The sequence below is a fragment of the Conger conger genome, chromosome 14 (genome assembly GCF_963514075.1).
Source record: "Conger conger chromosome 14, fConCon1.1, whole genome shotgun sequence".
NCBI lineage: Eukaryota > Metazoa > Chordata > Actinopteri > Anguilliformes > Congridae > Conger > Conger conger.
The window spans coordinates 32,253,490-32,272,603 of NC_083773.1; the positions used below are offsets into that span (position 1 = coordinate 32,253,490).

Here is a 19,114-nt window from a genome sequence, read left to right on the forward strand (position 1 = left end):
CACAAACCCAGGTAAATTCTCCTGCTGGTCTCTCACTGGCCAAGCCTTTGAGCTGTAGTGTATGGAGCCCCCTGGCCTCCTACCCACAGCTCTCTAACAGCCTCACATCCCAAAGGCAGCCTGCCATTTCACAGCTGTTAAGCACTGTCTCCCTCATTGTCATGATTAGGGGGGGAAATGAATAGATAGGCTTTGGTAATCGGCTATCATCGGACCCATCATGTGCGGAGAGGCAGCTGGGTGCCAGCGGACAGGGGTTTGATGGGGGTGACAGAGGGCCCTGTGAGTGAGTGGCAGCTGGAGGGAGGCCATCAGTGTTACTCCCCTCGATGGGCCTGACTTCACCTGGTGCTCTTTAAATGGACTGTGTCATGCACTGGGGCCAAATAATTGATTTTCCAGGGTGCAGCAGGCTGTTTGGTGTGTCATTTCCAGGATTGTGTCAGTGCTGAAGCACTGGCGGGTCGTTGGATAGTTCCCACGGGTCTCAGGGCCAATGAGCTCACACACAATCACACACAGGTGAATCGCTAAAACTTCAGATTGCACACACTCACACACACATGCACACTAATATGCAGACACACACATACAATGTATATATGAGACTGTGTATGTCATGATGACCTCAGATGCTGGGCCTACCTGCGTGTGTTGTTATGTATTATGTATGTCATATCTGCTTTAAAAAAATTTCACACAAATTATATATTTTCATAAATAAACTGGCATCCTCTGTAAATATGTACAGTGGGACTGTTTTCTCACAGGCATCACCTAAAGTGAAGCCCGACCTTTCACAAAGCTACATTATGTCTCTCCTCAACCACAGGTTAGCCTACCTTTCTACATGGCTAAGCCCAGCTTTCCACGCAGTTAAGCCGCACCTCCCACAGAGCTGGACCGTGCCTCCCACAAAACTAGGCCCTGTCTCTGCCAGCCGAATCTGGCCTGCTGCCATCTCTGGATGCATCTGGGGGTATATGTGGAAGGATGAGGGGTTAGCATGTAACAGAGATTTTGACACAGGAGGGTGTAAATGAAGGTGTGAGTATCAGTCATTTTAAAAGGCACACAGAGAATCTGAAGCACGGAATGGGATGTAAAGCTATAAGGCTGGGGGCAGCAGTGAGAGCACAATTGGCTGTAGTGTGTGAATGTGCAGTGGCAGCTCTCCATCAAGCATGTTCAGTCAATTTCATAGCACTCACCCAGAGCCAGCCCCACAAATTCACCTTTCTACAGCCCCACATGGACTGTGGAGGGAGTAACAACGCTGGTAGCAAACAACTGTGTAGATGACAGTATTTGGGACAATCTGCTATTGATCTGTCTCACACAGAATTCCTGTCCTAAGAAATGTCAACCTAATTCTTTGCTGTTGTAGACCTCAAAGCCATTCCTTCTTGGAAAAAATTGCTTGTTAGTCAATCTGCGACTCGCACCAGAAAATCCTTCAGGGTCCGCTTCTATGATCCCAGCCTTTTCCTGTTTTACAAGCAATTTTGAAATCTAAAAGGTTTTATGGATGACTTCATGATGGCCTTTTGCACTTTCTATTGCAAGAATGTGTAATTGCCTTGTAAATATCTCTGTAACTACTGATCCACACTAATGCTGATTCTGAGACCAACTTGCAGCGTCTCAGACAGCATTCCTTCTTGTGTTGAGTACAGAGTTCACTTCAGATATTCACTCTGGCATTAATATCCCACTCATAAGATGAGTGAGGAGAGGTAACCTATGCTATTTAAAGTCATGTTATATTTTCACATGTGAATGAAAATCCATTCAAAATGTCCAGTTCACATGTGGCATTTTCTTAAATTCACATATGAAATTGGGAAATTGAAATGCAAAAAGACAAAATCTTTTCATAACGGAAAATCTAATGAAATTCCCTCTGCTGATGATCAATACTTACTGGCAGTCTTGTGCGTATTTAAATGATTGTGAGGTTTATCTGTGAGGCTACAGAAGCATTGCGTCTCACAGTGACCTGTGCCACATGTTTGGGGAACGGCCAGGGCAGGGGCAGAACATTCACCGGCCGATTGGTGAAACATCAATTTACACTCTCCTTAGAGGGAAGAATGTCAGTTCAGATTTAAACAAACTGAAGCACTGCACTTCTTCAGAGCTTCATTTGACTTGGCAGACCCAAGGCACCATGTGGCCGGCAATTCAGTTTTTACTGGAAACGAAGCAGCACGTCTTCATTCCTTCAGTGTTTGTTTGTGTCAATTGAGTTATGCGATCACATGGCATTAACTCCCAAAGTTAATAATTGAGGCTTACCTCAGACTCAAATATCAAACCCTATAAATAGTGTTACCCAGTTAAAATTCTACAAGTTGGCTGATTACATTTAACAATTAAAACTATTCTGTGAGTTGTATTATAAGCATAAATAAATAAAACCATTATGGGCATTTTCCTTTTTCAAATTAAGCCTTCTCTGTGTTCTCTCGGCAATCAAAACCTATATTTTATTCACACACACAATTAAGAGTGTATTAGTTTCCATCCAAAGTACTACATATTACTGCCACAATAATAGACTGCCCAATTAATGTCAGACTTAATTATACAGTAAAGAATCAAAACTCCTTTGTAAGTTTTCTTCACCGTTTATTTTCAATGCTGCTTGGCACTGCATCTCTGAGCTACAAAATTTAAGTTTAATGGTGTCAGCAGCAAGCTTCTGTCAAAATGCCTAGAAAAACTTTGTCAATGACAATTACAACAGCAAAAACAAAAATAACAATACTTATGTAATATATGCAATATATTATAAACAGCAAAATAAAATAGCATAGAAAAAAGGTGTAATTTTGGGCCAGATAGTCTAGGTCATGAGCCTGTGCATTGTAGCATTCCAGTTAGATACATATGGATAATTGATTTATCAGAGCTGAACGCCTACTGTTGGATTCAGATGGTGCTGCCAAAATGTCACCCCTCTGATGTCAGACAGACTGGGACATTAAAGAACTGAAATCAAAGCATTCCATTTTAGATTCAGTCACCCACTGTGCTGAAGAAGAGGCAGCTAAGCGTTTGCCAGAGTCTAATTTCAGTCCGGCGAAGTGCACACATATTGCCGCTCTTATCTGCGCAGGACAGTAGACCCTACATCTCAAATCGCAAATTGGAAGAATATCGCCTGCGTCTTTTTTTTTAAGTGAAAGCTACAATCTGGAAATAGTTTAAAGAGATTCTTAATTCAGATATGGGCAGTGCATTTGTATATAATTGTAAGAAATTACACTTCAAGCCTTAAAAAATGACACACCTATTCCAACCTTCTCCTGCATATACTGTTAACTTTCTTGAGTTGCTGACATGCCTGCTTTGCAGTTTTCTAAAGGGTAATTCTTTGAAAATCCTTTACAGTTTGAATTTTATGGACGCCAGAGTGAGCCATTTCCCCTTCTAAATGAATAAATAATAGAAACATTTAAAGCTGGGTAGAAATGGAGAAGACTAACTACTATGTGTGTGTTGTGTGTGTGCGTGCATAACTTGTAGTGTGCTTTATTAATGATTCAATGGAATCAACCAAGGTCTAACGTTTTTTCAAATAAAAAAAGGATTTCTCCAAAAAACAGGTTTCACAATTATTGGCACCCTTATTTAATACTTCGTGCAACAACCCCTGGGAAAGATGATAGGCATATGTATTTTCCCATAATTTGGTTAGAGACATATCGGGGGATTTTTTGGCCATCCTCCATTTCAGAATAATTGATATCACTGGGTTTGTGTTATTGACCCCCCTCTTCAGTTCAGACCACAGACTTTTAATATGACTTAACAGAACATGGATCTTGTTTTCACTTAACCATTTGTGAGTGGATTTTGATGTATGTTTGGAGTGATTGTCCCACTGTGTTTTAGTTTCCAAATTTTTCCCTTTGTTTTATTTTATCTACAATAACTGTGGTTTTCAGAAAGAAATAGATTACTTGATACAAAAACATTGAAACATGAAAGTAAATATATTGAAATAAAAGTACTTTATATAGTTTTCCGATATGCTTGAACATAACATATCGATATTATGTGTTTTTTAATCATATGCAGTCTTTTTTTATCATACGCACCCTTATTATATTACGGGTGCCAATAATTCCGAAGCATGAATTATTGGCACCGTGAAAAACATCATGCCTTTGTACATGCCAGACGAAAACAAACCTTTCACGTCTTTCCTTGCTGAACGTTGATATTATCAAGCTAGCACCATCTAGTGGAAACGTGCGGTAACTTAGTATGATGCTGGTGACGATGTTCCCAACCACCATAGTTCATGTTTGCCTTTTCTTTGCTCTTACACTCACCATCCACCATGGAATAATAAAGTAAAACTGTTGTGGGACAATGTTCTGATATGATAATGATCACTGTTTCTTCAGCCATTCTATCAGATTTAACCATGAAGAAAGAAATGAAAAAACCACAGAAGCACTTATTGCTTTTTCAATCTTTCAACATACCTGAAATGGACATTTTCAGAATCTGTGGAAACGGGGACTGGCAGCAGTCTCAGGAGGTGGCTTTGAGACGATGTAGCTTTGGAATTTATGGAACACACATCCAACTTTATCAAAGCACTTGCAAAGTGCAACAAAGAAATAGTTTTATTTTATTTTTAGAAACATTTAAAATGCTTTAATCTCCTCCTGAAAACCAAAAAAGCTGTGTGTAACTGGGAAAGGCAGCCCACAGTATATCTCTGTGGTACAGGGGCCGGTGCGTGCACAAATACTTAATTTTCATGTTTACACCATTTCACATTCACACCAGTGGTAACAGGATTACCAAGTGACAAATAGGAATTTATGGAATTCTCTGATGTCTTGTGTCTGTGCCTTCCCTGTCCTGCATTGCAGAGCGCTCTTTTGGTGAGTTCGGGAGGCCCTTCAGGGCTCTGAGCAGACCTCTGTTTTGGGCAAGATAAAACCTCTTCTGCACAAGCCCCGCCCTCTGGGAAAAAGGGGGCGTGGTGGGGGATGGTTGCTAAGACACTCTGGGGAAATCGTGATGAGCCATCCATACAGCTCATGGAATTTTCAGGGTCTTTCACTTCCAAAAATTTTTTATCAAAATGATGATCTGTAAGCTGACAGAAAAAAACTGAATTGCAGACAATCACACCAGCTAAAAAAAAAGGAAATTGGCGAATAAATAATTGCCGTTCTACCAAGTGGCAGAACTAGGTCTGACACATGTTCATATCCCTTGTTGCGGTTTCCTGCATTTTTCATGTTTTTAAAACATTCGATCGTGGTTAAGTGAACAGGACCTACATCCACAGACAGTGTGGTGTCACACTGAGAGGTGCTCTGGAGGTGTCTGTGGTGATTTGTGGACACGTCAGAAACAGCTGGTGTGGCCTCCTATCCAAGAATGCAGTTCACAGACCACTAACTGGAAGCAGACAAGCTGTACGTACATATTTCATTTCGGTGCACGGTTGTCACCAGACATATGTACTGTAAAGGCTTTCTGAATGCGGCATGCCTGACATGTGGCTGGTTAGTGATGATCTTGTAAAACCAGCTGTAACCCCTGGCTTATGTAATGATTGAGGACCTTCAGTACCAGGATGTTTTGTGAGGAGATTGCAATAGACAACAGCAGCCTATTTCTGCAGACCACAGCTACAGACAGAGGTGGGGAACTAAGCCACATAATGGGAAGAGCCATTGTGCATGTTTGCACGTTGATCTGAGCAAGTTGTGTGCCTTCACAGTGCAGTGTCCTTCATCAGGACCTATCAGCATGTGGAAAAACAGGGCGTGTCAGTCGACGGGCTAACGGTATGACCTTGTGTTTTCAGTGCGCACAACCCCTTCCTCAGCGATCAGGCTCTTGGGAGGATATTGAAGACATTCCATTATATTTCATGATCGTCCACAAAGGAAATAGGTTCAAAAAAGATGCTGAAAAGGACACCACGGCGGTGCAGTGAATAGCACTGTCGCGTCAGAGCGAGACGGAACCAAGTTCGAATCCCAATGAGGAGGGGTGACAGGGCGGCCTGCAGCGTAGTGGTTAAGGTAAATGACTGGGACACGCAAGGTTGGTGGTTCTAATCCCGGTGTAGCCACAATAAGATCCGCACAGCCGTTGGGCCCTTGAGCAAGGCCCTTAACCCTGCATTGCTCCAGGGGGGGATTGTCTCCTGCTTAGTCTAATCAACTGTACGTCGCTCTGGGTAAGAACATCTGCCAAATGCCAATAATGTAATGTAATGTGACAAGTTTTCTGCCAGGTACACCGGTTTCCTCCCACAGTCCAAAGACAGGCAGTAGGATAATTCAATTGCAATTACCTATGAATGTCTAAGAGAATGGACTGGCGACCTGTCCAGGGTGTATTCCTGCCTCTTGCCCTTTGCTCTCTCTTCAGTTAATAGTTTATATCACTTTTAACGCAGTGCAAAATGCAGTCACCATATAAACCAAAATACTTGTTCGAAATGCAGATACACAAATGCAGGTATACAATTATTTAGGGCCCACAATAATTGCCATACAGGCCTGGAACTCTATACGCCACCTAAATGGCCTTCAAACTGATCAAGTTCCCTCCTACATGTATCGAGGAATCTGGTTATGCTCAACTTTGTTTTAAAAATTGATGTAGGCCAGAACAAAACTAAGCTTCTTTTATAGGAATAAATCATTTTTCACTTTTAACAGGAAAATAACGGGAAATAATTGTATAATCCACATTCTTATCATTCGTATCAGACCATGGAGATATCATTTAAATGCACGCATCTGCTACCACCTTAAAATTACTAGATTAAGTCTATTATAACACCCTTTGGTTCATCACTATTTACATTGCACACATCATTGTAATCTGGCCAACACCAGAATCTATTTTCTTTCTTGTCTCTGATGTTTTGAAGATATGAGGCTTTCACATAAATTCCAGCAAGCCTGACGAAAGCACCAGGTGAGATCTGAACAAAACCTACATTTTCATTATAGCATAACACACTGCAACCCCATTGGAACACTAGTTTACAAACAAAAGACTAGAGGGACTGCCAACCTTTAAGGTAAAAATGAGAGACAGTATACACATTGGGCCTCACAAAAGCAGAACCCTCTGGAATTATGTGAAAGAGTAGTTTGAAAACATCACTGTGGCAGGCCTACCCATGCATTAGGCGAATGGCTGGCTACTTAAAAAAATCAGCTGCTATACATTGCTGTCCTTCCATAAAACTAAATGGATGTCATCTTAACCCGTGCCTTTTTATTTTGATTGCATGAGCAGCGAGTATATTTTGTTACCATCTACTGTAAAGGCGGATAACTGCTCTTACAACTACAAGGCCTATTGCTCCCTCTGCTGACACAGATGGTTAACGCAACTTATTAAACTGAGTAAGAAGGCTTGACGTGAGCAAGAAATGAATTAGAATATCCAGCTATATTTTAAAAGAATTCAAATAAACATACATAATTTAACACTTAATTTAAATGCAGTATAATTCAGTCTAACTGTGTGTGTACGCCTACCTCGATTCGAAACCCGGCTAAAAGTAGGCTTAAATGCCGCTTGAGTGGGACGTTCTACATGTTTTGTTCGCATGCGTTTGCCGTAGTTGTTTGGGGGTGTGCACACTCCGGCTTGACTGCATAACAGACGGTGCTCGGTACACGATTTGTCTGTCACCGTTTAGGCCTGTGTCCGTGGTACTATTCTCACAATCATGGCTGGGAAGCGAGCGTTGGTCATTTTAGCCAAGGGTGCAGAAGAGATGGAGACGGTCATACCGGTGGACGTCATGCGCAGGGCTGGGGTGTGTAAAACGATCAGCCACATGATTAACGGTCTTGCTGATGCTCTGTGAAAAGTCGATCAGATTTAAGAAGTTTGCTAGCTGGTGCTAACTGCGTTGCTGACCTACCTAGTTGCCTGCTGTTAATAGTGAAAATATCCCATTCAAATATAACTTTAGTGATTAACGTTAGCTTTACAGATTATTAAAACTCAATACCGATGTCTTTTTATTGAAAGACGCACTCTTCTGAATATAGCTACAGCAGTCTGGGGAGGTAGTTCTGTTAACTGGCTAGCTCGATTCAGTGAAGCCATGTGGCTTTCTATTCATCAAAAGTGCAAGCAATTCAAAACAAAAACAATAGTAATGTGCATTTGAAAATCAGAGAAGCACAGCAGTGACTTAAGAAATGTTTAAATCATAGCTACTTTATTGCCTCGCTAGCTACGCAGAAGAAAGCATACGCAGCACCATGCAGCACTCAGTTCATTGGCGTTGCTGCTAATACTAATTTGACAAGATGACTAGCTGGCTACATAAACAATTTGTACCACAATTTACTATATGAGTGAGCAAACGCCTTATGAAATGGTAGCTGACCTTATCTGTTAGACAGGGAGATATAAGGCTACCCCGTTGACTTGAAATATGAGATGCAGGCCACTGCAAATGTCAAAGTGCGCAGCCACTACGACTGTAAATGGTCAGCAACGTTCCAGTAAATGATTCATATACGCGGAGAACTTCGCAAATTAGCTTCCTTTCTGTGTTCAATGTTTATGTCCCTTGATGTCTCCGAGCATCTAATTTTAATACCCGTCATGCGTCCCCCCCCCCCAACAATAGCATCTTATTTAACCATTTTAGTGGATGTACTTTTGTCTATTGTGATGAAGATGTCATTCCTACTCTTCTGTAGATCGCAGTGACTGTGGCAGGGTTGACGGGGAAGGAGCCGGTGCTATGCAGCCGCGATGTTAACATCTGCCCTGACACCAGCCTAGAGGACGCCCGCAAACAGGTCAGTTTTATGCCCCTTTAACACCCATAAACGGGTAAATTCCTGATTCTATGTGTACAAAAAAAAAAAAAAAAAACCCCCCAAATTTCAGTTTCTATACTGCTGCTGCCATCAATAGAGTTCATATGTGTGTGGTTTTGTATTGTGAGAATTTCCAGGTGTTTTGTTTACAGGGTCCATATGATGTCGTGTTGTTACCTGGAGGAGCCTTGGGAGCACAGAACCTGTCTGAGGTGAGCTCCATCACTTTCTCCTATCTGTAATGACACTCGCTGCCTGTCAAATGATATGATATAATGACACAACAAACATGCAACCATAAAGGCAAAGTAATTACTCTGCCACTGATTCTGTAAATTAGGTGAAACTCTTAAGATCACATTTGACATCACATGGTTCAAATGTTATGCTACTGTAATTAGAGGAGCGCAGTCTACTTTCTTGTGTGTACATCAAACTATATTGTTGCTGCTTGAACGGACATTGTTGCCTTTAACTGCATTTATCCATTTAAACAGATCAGTGTGTCGGAATGATGTGTAACACATCTGTGCGTTACATTTTATGTAAGGCTATAAATGGACATTTACTTGGCTCTCAATTGTTCCATTGCACAGGTATAGTTAGACTCAGGAGTCTTCTGTATTTAAATGCAAGTGATATTAATAGGCATATGCAGTGTGTCAGTGTTCCTTGATCTGTGTCTGTCTGTCTGTCTGTCTGCAGTCTTCTGCTGTAAAGGAGGTGCTGAATGACCAGGAGGGCAGGAAAGGGCTGATAGCGGCCGTCTGTGCAGGTATTGCTTGCTCAGCTTCAGCATAAGGCTCACACACAAAAATCCTTTTAATTCAACTTCAGTATATTGCATAAACAGTATAATGTACAGTATCGTTCAGTCCAGATTCTGTATATCGCCTCAATATTCATATCCCCCCTGGAGGCCAGTAATGCTGGTTTTCTTTTCTACTTGATGGTTAATGTTTGATTAATGTGACTGGTTGGCTGGGAATGTACTCCTTGATTCAAGAGGATGAATGAGTCAGCAGTTCTTCTGGCCTCAGCAGTCAGATCAGAGTAACCCTGGTATGTACTCCAATGAATGAGTAGCTTTATACTACTATCCTGTAGCCTTCTCATATCTATTGGTGGAAGTTGGGTAAACCAGCTCTTCAACTGAAAATAATGTTGGTTGGCCACAAGGGGGCGGCCTTTCACAATGAACCAATTTCCAAGGGCACTGTGATGTGGATGAATGTTTTCACATAGATACAATGGCGTACATATCTGAAGTGCAGTTTAGCACATTAACACAATGAAGCCACAGTGCTGTTGTGTGTGTGTGTGTGTGTGGTGTGGGGGGGGGGGGGGGAGGTGGAACATCAGCAGTGCGGAACCACTGCAAAGGATGTCCTATAAAGCACATGACATCTTTAGCAGTGGGAGGAGCTGTCTCCATGGCCACAGCACCATGTGTGCATTTCTAAACGGGGACATTGGTGCTGACTATTGCAATGTACTCTTTTGCAATGAACTTTGCATTGCAGTTTTAGTTCAACTGCACAAAAAGGGAGACATTGAGACTTGTGCAGGTGCCAGCATTTGCTCGTTTTAATGTTTTAGGCAGGGGGAGGGGGGTTGTTACCAGTCGGCTGAGTGAGGCACTCCGTTTCCTGCATTTTGTGCCACTGTCCTTCACCCTGTGTGGCCCTGCCCTGCCCTGCCAACCACCTTCCCCAACCCTGCCCTGCCCTGCCAACCTCTTTCCCCAACCCCGGCCTTCCTCACCCTTCAGGACAAATCCAGGGCCTGGAACAAAAGGCGGCAGATAGCTGCACTTCAATGGCAGCCTGATGCTCCCTCTGGGACAGAAACTCGATACTACCACAGCCCGGAAGCACAATCAATATCCCCGTGATCTATATTTATGAATGGGTTTATGAGCTTACCGGAGAGCATGGAGCCTGCACTGAATGCATTGAAAGTGCTTCTTCTGTGCTGCTTTTAAACCTGGCGGATTGCTTGTAGTGACCAGGTGTCCTGTGTTCCAGGCCCCACCGCCCTCTTGGCCCATGGCATTGCCTACGGCAGTACCGTTACAACCCACCCCGGCGCCAAGGACAGGATGATGACTGGAGGTAAGGCCCGTTTTCAGGCTTCACCCCCCCTTGGGAGTAGCATATAGCATGCTGGAGGTCATCCACAGCCAATCAGCACTCGCCACTGTTGAGGCCTGCTTTAATCGTGTCAGTTATCTGTTTGGTAATTTTGCTTCATGAGTCTAGTGAGACGCCCAGTGTCTCATCTCACCTGCACCCACCCCCACTGGTTGACCAGGTTCCTGCGAGTCTACCTGGTTACTGCATCTTCCTCAGACTCTGGTCTGTGTGTGTGCGAATTTCTGTGTGATTGTCAATGGCGTTCACATGCTCTGGAGGAGAGAACCTGCATGTCTGTCCTTTCCATAGTGGAAGTTTTGGCTAATAATTACTTAAATTCCAAAAAAATAAATTGGCACCTTGTGGCTGAGGACCCCCACATCATTTGCTACTTTGGTTAAAACACAAGTGCATATCTAGTGTGTATCAGCCTTGTATCATGCATCCATTAGAGAACAACAACTTTGACTGTTTAAAATTAAAAAAATTATAATGACAATATATGTCTCACAGCAAGGAGGTCCTGGGTTCGAATCCCCGTTGGCCAGGACCTCTCTGTGCGGAGTTTGCATGTTCTCCCCGTGTTTCCTCCCACAGTCCAAAGACATGCAGGTTAGGCTGATTGGAGAGTCTAAGTTGCCCATAGGTATGAGTGTGTGAATGAATGGTGTGTGTGCCCTGCGATGGACTGGCGACCTGTCCAGGGTTTATTCCTGCCTTTTGCCCAATGTATGCTGGGATAGGCTCCAGCCCCCTGTGACCCTGTTCAGGATAAGCGGGTTAAGATAATGGATGGATGGATAATGACAATATACTATGTTACATCTTTCAGTATGCCATACATAGATGGTTCATCTATCTAAAAGTCATACAAAGAGAATTTATGAAATATACAAAACGTTATTTTTTTCCACATTTTGAGGGCCCCATTAGATTCCAGTTTGTCCCCGGTCTTCTTGGTTACAATAAAATTAGTTAAATGTACTCCATTCTGCTCAAGTACGATACGATACGATGAACTTTATTGTCCCTCTCAGGGAAATTTGTCTTGGACTCTGCGATGCGTCATGAATGCCTTGACAGCCACAATGACAACAAACAATACATCCTCAGCCATAACAGCATCAACAATTACATAACAGTATTGCACATATCCCATAACATAACACATACATACACCTCATAATAATACATGCTAAAAGATCACCGTATTAAAGGCACTATAAAAATTATTACATAAACTTCAGCCTCAAGCAGCATTGTTAAGAAATTGAATGGAAGTTGGAACAAGTGAGTTCTTAAGTAGACTGTGTAAACATTTAAACTGCATTTACTTTTTGCAGATTCTGTTCAAGAGTGACTTGCAAAAGTGGTGTATAAAAATCACTACATTCTCTCTCTCTCTCTCGCTCTCTCTCTCTCTCTCTCTCTCTCTCTCTCTCTCTCTCTCTCTCGCTCGCTCGCTCGCTCGCTCTCTCGCTCGCTCGCTCGCTCGCTCTCTCACTCTCTCGCTCTCTTTCTCTCGCCCTCTCTCGCTCTCTCTCTCTCTCTCTCTCGCTCTCTCCCGCTCTCTCCCATCTGCTCCAGGTCACTATACGTACTCTGAGGCCCGCGTGCAGAAGGACGGTAAGCTCATCACCAGCCGAGGCCCCGGGACCAGCTTCGAATTCGCCCTGGCCATTGTGGAGGAGCTCATGGGAGCGGAGGTCGCCGCCCAAGTCAAAGCCCCGCTTATGCTGAAAGACTGAGGCCACACCCACACACCCAAGGCTACGCCTACTGCTCATCAGAACGCACTATAGCCACATCCAGTCAGATGGTAGAGTAGGAAATATTTAACCTGTCATATCATCGATGAGGGTAGATGTTGTGAAACGACAGGATGTTGCTCAGCACTGTCTGATCTTTCTGATTGAACAGTCCTTTATTTTAGGAAATGCTGGGCAAATTGAATTTAGCCCGGTGTTTTGTGCATGCCACTTTCCTGAAATAAACATGCCCTTCTTATTCTTACTAATCTGGCGCAATAAAAGGGGTGTTGTGTTCTTTTGCACTTCATTTTGCACTTGACTGGAAAGCGTTCTGTGATTTTGTTTAAAAATGTGTTGGAAGATAAATTTTGATTGGCTGCTGAGTAAGCCACATTTTTCACAGTGCAGTTTCATTGCAGTACTGTTCGCTGAATGGATGCCAGACATTACATTTGAGGGGAAGTTTCCCAAATACAATCTATTGCTGCAGATTTCAATAAATTACAAATATTCAAGCAATAACTCACTACAGGCAGCGATATATTGTAATTTTAATCACAGCTAAGGGGCGTTGTTCGGCCCTCCGCGCAACGCCCCTTAGCTGTGATTAAAATATATCGCTACCTGTCTTGAGTTATTTATTTTGTAAAACGGTCAAGAAATACGATAGATAAAGATAATATCCACACAATCGAATGAAAAGCTCCAGATAGTGCTGTTGCTATTTTACGTTGGTAAACTCTAACGTTGTTCTGCCAAGATATCTAGTTAGCTTGCAAGCTACCGTGAGTGAGCAGTTTATGAGTTTATGAATTCTTTACATTTATTTGTACGTTCCCGTTGTGCAAACAGTGAAAAACGCTGTCCAAGGTCAGTGGGATCACGTTGCGTAGGTCTACTCATTTCATTATTTGGCCCATTGCTCGGCGTGGCGAACGCTACATACACATAGGCTCTGACCATTTTAATTTGTAGGTTTAATGTAGTTTCCTAAATATTCTCAAGTTTAAATCTTAAATCCCAACCCCTTCTCATCCAAGGACCCCCAGGCAGAAAGACATCCAGGGGATTCCCATAATTTAAAAGGGTTATATTTTTCAAAGGTTTTATATTGTGAAATATTTTCCAAAATCAATATAGTCATTGTATATCAAGTCTATTCTGGGTCCCACTGCAGTTCCTTCAAGGACGCCCAGAGGTCCGCAGACCCCCTGTTGAAAATTTCTGGGTTCACTTTTGGATCAGTTAGTTATTAGGGATTCCCAGCCCTGCTGCTCCAAGAGAGCTCCTCTGGATGTTGGATTTTGTTCAAACCAGTCGTTTAAGGTTACTGAAAACATGGACAACCAAGTTGCCATTGCAGCCATGTGAATGCCTTTTATGCAGCATCTATAATAATTGGTTATTTAGCTGACGCTTTTATCCAAAGTGACTTACAGTTGATTAAGCAGGGTACATTCCACTCGGAGCAATCCGAGCACCAGGGCTTGGACCACCGACCTCCCGGGTCCCCAGGCATGTTCAGGCTTCACCCAGTGGCGCTTTTATGCATCATCGCATTTGTGTTGGCAAAAAAATTGAACCAGCAGTTAGCATGTGCTGTTCTGAAATTGGGTGTACTTTCAACCAATGGGAAAACTCTCTCTGGCCGTACATTGGTATATCACGTATGGCTCTACTTTAGTGGACCGCAGAGTGTAACAGGAAGTGAAACCAGTGATTCTACGGCTAAACATTGGTGGTGAACATGAAGGGCATTACCCAATGACAGTATCAGCGGTCACAAAGGGGCGGGTGTCAAAAGTAGCGCTAAAGCGGTAAAAACGAGGTGGAGTTGGCGTGGGTCGGGAGTTCGTTGCTGGGTTACAGAAAGGTACCGGAATTTCGTGCTATAGAGAAAACGCATTCCAGGTAAGAGCAATTCACTGTTACTACTCATTTTAAAAATGTCGTTATTATATACCATAAAGGTAGCTAAGGTCACATTTTCCATCTGCATAGACAGCCACTTTAGTGGAACCAACTGGATGGCCGGATTTCGTTTGCATGGACAGAAATCGGGTTGCATACCGTTAGGAACTGTCAAGCTGACTTATTTGACGAACGTCAACTGTTCAAAGCCAATATTAGCGGTAGCTAGCTAAACCTAGCTAGTTGAACTGTCGTTACTTAGCTGACGTTCGGCTAAGTAATGATAGAACTAGACGTGATATTAGCTGGCATGTTCAATGTTGTCTATCGCTGTCTCGCGTTGGGTATCGACACCTGAGTCCTGAGCGGTTCTTTTATTTCCTATTGATTGCTAACCGGTCAGGTCGTGATTTGGTAGCTAACGTTAGTTGTATAACAGGTCTCTACAGTGCTCCCATTTTAGGAGCACTTGCTCCTGAAAATAGATGTGCGTTAACTGGAAAAAATATTTAGGAGCACATCTAGCTACTGATTGAGATGCATTAGTGTGCTCCTAGATTTTTCAACTTAGGAGTACACGTACTCCTGGGAAAAAATGTTAGCCCCCTGCATAATAATGCAGTGGGCCATATTAGTGCTAGCTGGCTAACTTGCGTTACAGTAAAATTCATATAGTTCACATATTCCATGTAGCCAGCTATGTTATGCAAAATACATATAAAATATTGCTCGGTTGAACGACATTGCATGAAAGTGGTGTCGTTTAAAGTGAAACGTTTGGTTTATTTTAAAGTGTACAACTGAAGCTCAACTAGCTTGCAGTTGACGTCTAGCCTTCAGGCGAAATCTGCTTTTACAGAGTTTACCGGTGAGCTCAACCTCGGTATGATTAGTCTAGTAACGTTCGAGCTTACAGTTAGCGAACTTTCTAATATAAGTAACTGTCTCTGCTCTGGCACCCTTTGGTAGGTTTGTTGGTAGCTATTTATTTCTAATTGTGTTGGCGTTTACATTTTTGTTGAAATGTAAGCTGGTTAGCTAACATATGCATTGCAGTCAAAGTTTAGCTAGCTTGCAGGTCCTGTGAAATATGCGGCATAATACTGCAGTCAGATAACGTTTGTAACGTGTACACAGCATCTGCCATTCTGTATGCTTCATACTGTACCTCAGGGAGCAGTATTGTAATGCAATCTTATATTTGCAAACACAAATGTAATTTTTCAGCGTGCTGCAGTGTACGCGGTGGGCTGGGCTGTCGTTTCTTCAGGCTTTCTGTACTAGTTAACGGTCTACCCACAGTCTCGTGAAAAATCGACCGAACCAAGGACGGTTTCCTTGAAAGGTTCGAAAGCTCAACATTTCATTTTTTTAGTAGTTCTGTAAAATTCAACTTGGGGAATTATTTTCTCGCCAATTGGGCCATTATTACACAATTCGGTATAATGTCCAACTGAATTTGAGTTAACACATCACTCATTACAGTTTGATGACGATGAGGACCGTATACCTCATACAACACTGCTTGTCTGAACACCCAATAATGAATAGGGGGAACTAATCCACGGATGGAAATCAAAGGGTGGGACAAGTGGAATGAATTTTACAAAGCGGCAGCTTGTATTAATGTTTTTGGTTTGTTTTTGGTTTGTTAGTTCGGTTAGGTTGCGTGTTTAAAAATAAAAGAAAAAATGCATGCATTTTTGTGATCAAGAGCCTTCGGGTGTCATTAAAGTCACAAGACTTAAAATAAGTAGCTACTATTTAGTGAGTGAAGAGACACGTGATGTTTGTATCCCGGTTTAAACCATAACTAGCTATTTGTGGAATGGTGAGGTTGAAAGTGCCCATTATTCTGATTGATGACAGACAGAATGACCCTGTACTGATCAGTAGTCATCAATAAATGTTCTTTTTAGGAAGCTGTTTGCTCAGCTGTGAAGGTGCCCCTCCAGCGCCTTTCTCAATCTGTTCAGCTCGGGACAACTCTGAAGAATGGGCACATAAATCTCCGGTCTTCTTTCTCATAACAGACAGCTTATTTCTCAGTCCATGAATGGGTGGAATGATTCTCTAGTGTCACTGGAGGGCATAGTTCAGGAGGTTTGATAGTGATACCTCGACTGTACATATGGACGAAGGTGCTTCTTTGGGAAACAGAAGCCTGGTTTCAGTGCACTAACAGTGGGTTGCAGTGCTGTAGAATTAGGCTTTTCAGTGCTGATGTCCCCTGTAGGCCTGTATTTGCTTGCACTGTCTCAATTGTCAATTTTGATAACCCATCTTCATGGGAAAAGTCACAAATGGAATTCAGACTGATCTAATTTAAAAACAGATCATACACAATTCAAGATTAAAGCCCTTGGAAGAAAGAAATCCATTTAAAACTTCATGTTTTTAGTAGCTCTGTACATCATTATATCAGCTTTGCTTTCCCCATGTCAGTTTTACATATTTGTACTTTTTTGTAGCCTTGCCTTGAAGTGTCCATGCATGTGTCCTTGGGACTGATGCCATAGCACATTACATTTTGTAATTTGTATCCTGTAACTGAGGATAAATAAAATGGTTGATGTTTTGCTCCTTTTAAGCTGTCCAACACCAATTCAATGCTGTAGCTATTTAACAACTTGGAAATAAGTCTAAATTGTGATGCCATTTTAACCTGGGACTGTGTAAAATGACCTGCTAATTAAGATTAAATATTCTGTTTTCACTATGGTCACTTTCTCAATGGTATTGTAAATCAGATAAGATTATGTCATCTGGCTAAAATCAAGAAATTAATCAATGGAAAATATTTTTCTCTCTCTTCTGTACTCAAGCAGTGTTGGAACTTTGAGGAAATGGTTACAGGTTCTGGAAGAACATTGCTGGGGGCAGATCTTTGGATTGCGTCTCAATGATTGGACTATAAAAGTGTTTTATTGTAGGAGTTATGTCTGCAGGGGTGTAATTACAGCGCTGTGTCAGGGGGTTGGTCCAGGAACCTTTTGCGATAGGAGGGGTTAATGAGAAAAGCTGAACTGTGTCATCTGCCACGCTCCTCTTGATGACATTCATTAGTTTGTCTGCTCGACGCGTATCATTGTATAATTACCGAGTGTTCCCACAAACAAAATGCATCCTGGTCTATTTGTGGACTAAGTGAGTGTGGAGGCTTCCCATTGCTCTCCCATAAGCCTGCATGTACGGTGAGAAAATCTGTCCCGGAATGCACCTTGTGTTCTCCGCCATCTTGTAATGTGTGGATACAGATGGCTCGGGGTGTAAAGACTGTGTTTAAGACTGTGTTCAGGTTTTGGGGTGTGTCTGCTTCTTGCATTGCCTTTAAACGCAGCTGGCTATTTTTGTTTTCTGTCACCTGCCCTGATCCCTGAAGCCTAACAACTGAAGTGTCATTGAAATCGAGCCAGGGGTTTGCAGGGATGTGGTCAAGCTGTGATGAGCACGCAGCTCGCAGCGTGGAACCGGCAGCTGTTGCCAGCCTGCAGCTGCATTGCCTGTATTGCCGAGCTGCAGTTAAAAACTGGGCTTTGGCTTGAAGTACTACAGAAAATATTCTGCTTCGTGAGGGTTGAAAGCAACTCAGCCTGCAGTTTGCAGTGATAAGCCAAAACTGGAAGGCTGCACTTGGAACTAAGCATTTAGCACTAATGATAAATGTTAGGGAGTTTGTATAATGACATTTACTGCAGTAAATCTCTTCTTACGTCGCACTAAGCGGCAGGGACTGGATTACTGAGCCTGATCAATATGTGCTCGCAGATTCAATTATGTACAGAAACGTAGCCCCTGGTTCTTTGTAATTTTACGCTGGGCCAGTATTGGCTTAACAATCCCACTCGAAAGTCCTGTGCAGAAACGAGTACCTGTTCACTTTTTGTTCTGCACGTCTCAGTCTCACCAGTCACGACTGTGCTCTGGCCGTCCAAGCAAAAGAGTTGGGCTTGTTCCCACATTCGCTTGAATTTCCACTCCTGTGACTCCAAGGCTACACTACAAACAAAACATACAAGGACCTACTTTGGGTGCGGCCCACAGCCTAATGGATGCTCCTTTCACGGCAGTGGTTAGGGCTTTATATTTTAACCTCTGACAACGGGAAGCATCTAGAGGCCTCGTTCAATGGCCGCATCCTTGTCCTGAGAGACCTGAGAGCAAATTGCAGAGCTGTTGGGTGTTTTGCAGAAGATAATCTCCAGGCAAAGTGATTTTCACGGCCCCTTTTGTCTGTAGGATTGAGTAAGCGATCTGTCGGCATTACAGTAGCAGATTATAGGCTAATTCCCCTGGGAGGCCTTTGCTCAGGAGCCTAACGGCAGTAATGCCCGGGAGGTTGTAGATGTGGTGCTGGAAATGCCGTGGGCTATGCTCAGGGGAATCACAAGCCGGTGTGCTGATCGCAGGGCAGACAGACAAATGACTCGCACTCCTGGCCATGTAAGACCGCAGTGTGACACAG

The 19,114-nt window shown here is 42.8% G+C and overlaps 2 protein-coding genes across 3 annotated transcripts in view; both read left to right on the forward strand.

Annotated features, from left to right (window-relative positions):
• Positions 1 to 7,599: 7,599 nt before the first annotated feature.
• park7 (parkinson protein 7) lies at positions 7,600 to 13,057 on the forward strand. Its single transcript, XM_061220485.1, has 6 exons — positions 7,600 to 7,828; positions 8,730 to 8,831; positions 9,005 to 9,064; positions 9,558 to 9,627; positions 10,880 to 10,966; positions 12,575 to 13,057. The coding sequence occupies exons 1-6, from the start codon at positions 7,739 to 7,741 to the stop codon at positions 12,733 to 12,735; spliced, it is 570 nt and encodes a 189-aa protein (XP_061076469.1). The 5' UTR covers positions 7,600 to 7,738; the 3' UTR covers positions 12,736 to 13,057.
• A 1,457-nt stretch (positions 13,058 to 14,514) lies between these two features.
• The window catches only part of kcnab2a (potassium voltage-gated channel subfamily A regulatory beta subunit 2a), a 72,026-nt gene continuing 67,426 nt past the window's right edge, over positions 14,515 to 19,114 (forward strand). For both annotated transcript variants that reach the window (XM_061219254.1, XM_061219256.1), the window contains exon 1: positions 14,515 to 14,649. The gene's annotated coding sequence lies outside the window, so the exon portion shown is untranslated. The remainder of the gene's footprint in view (positions 14,650 to 19,114) is intronic.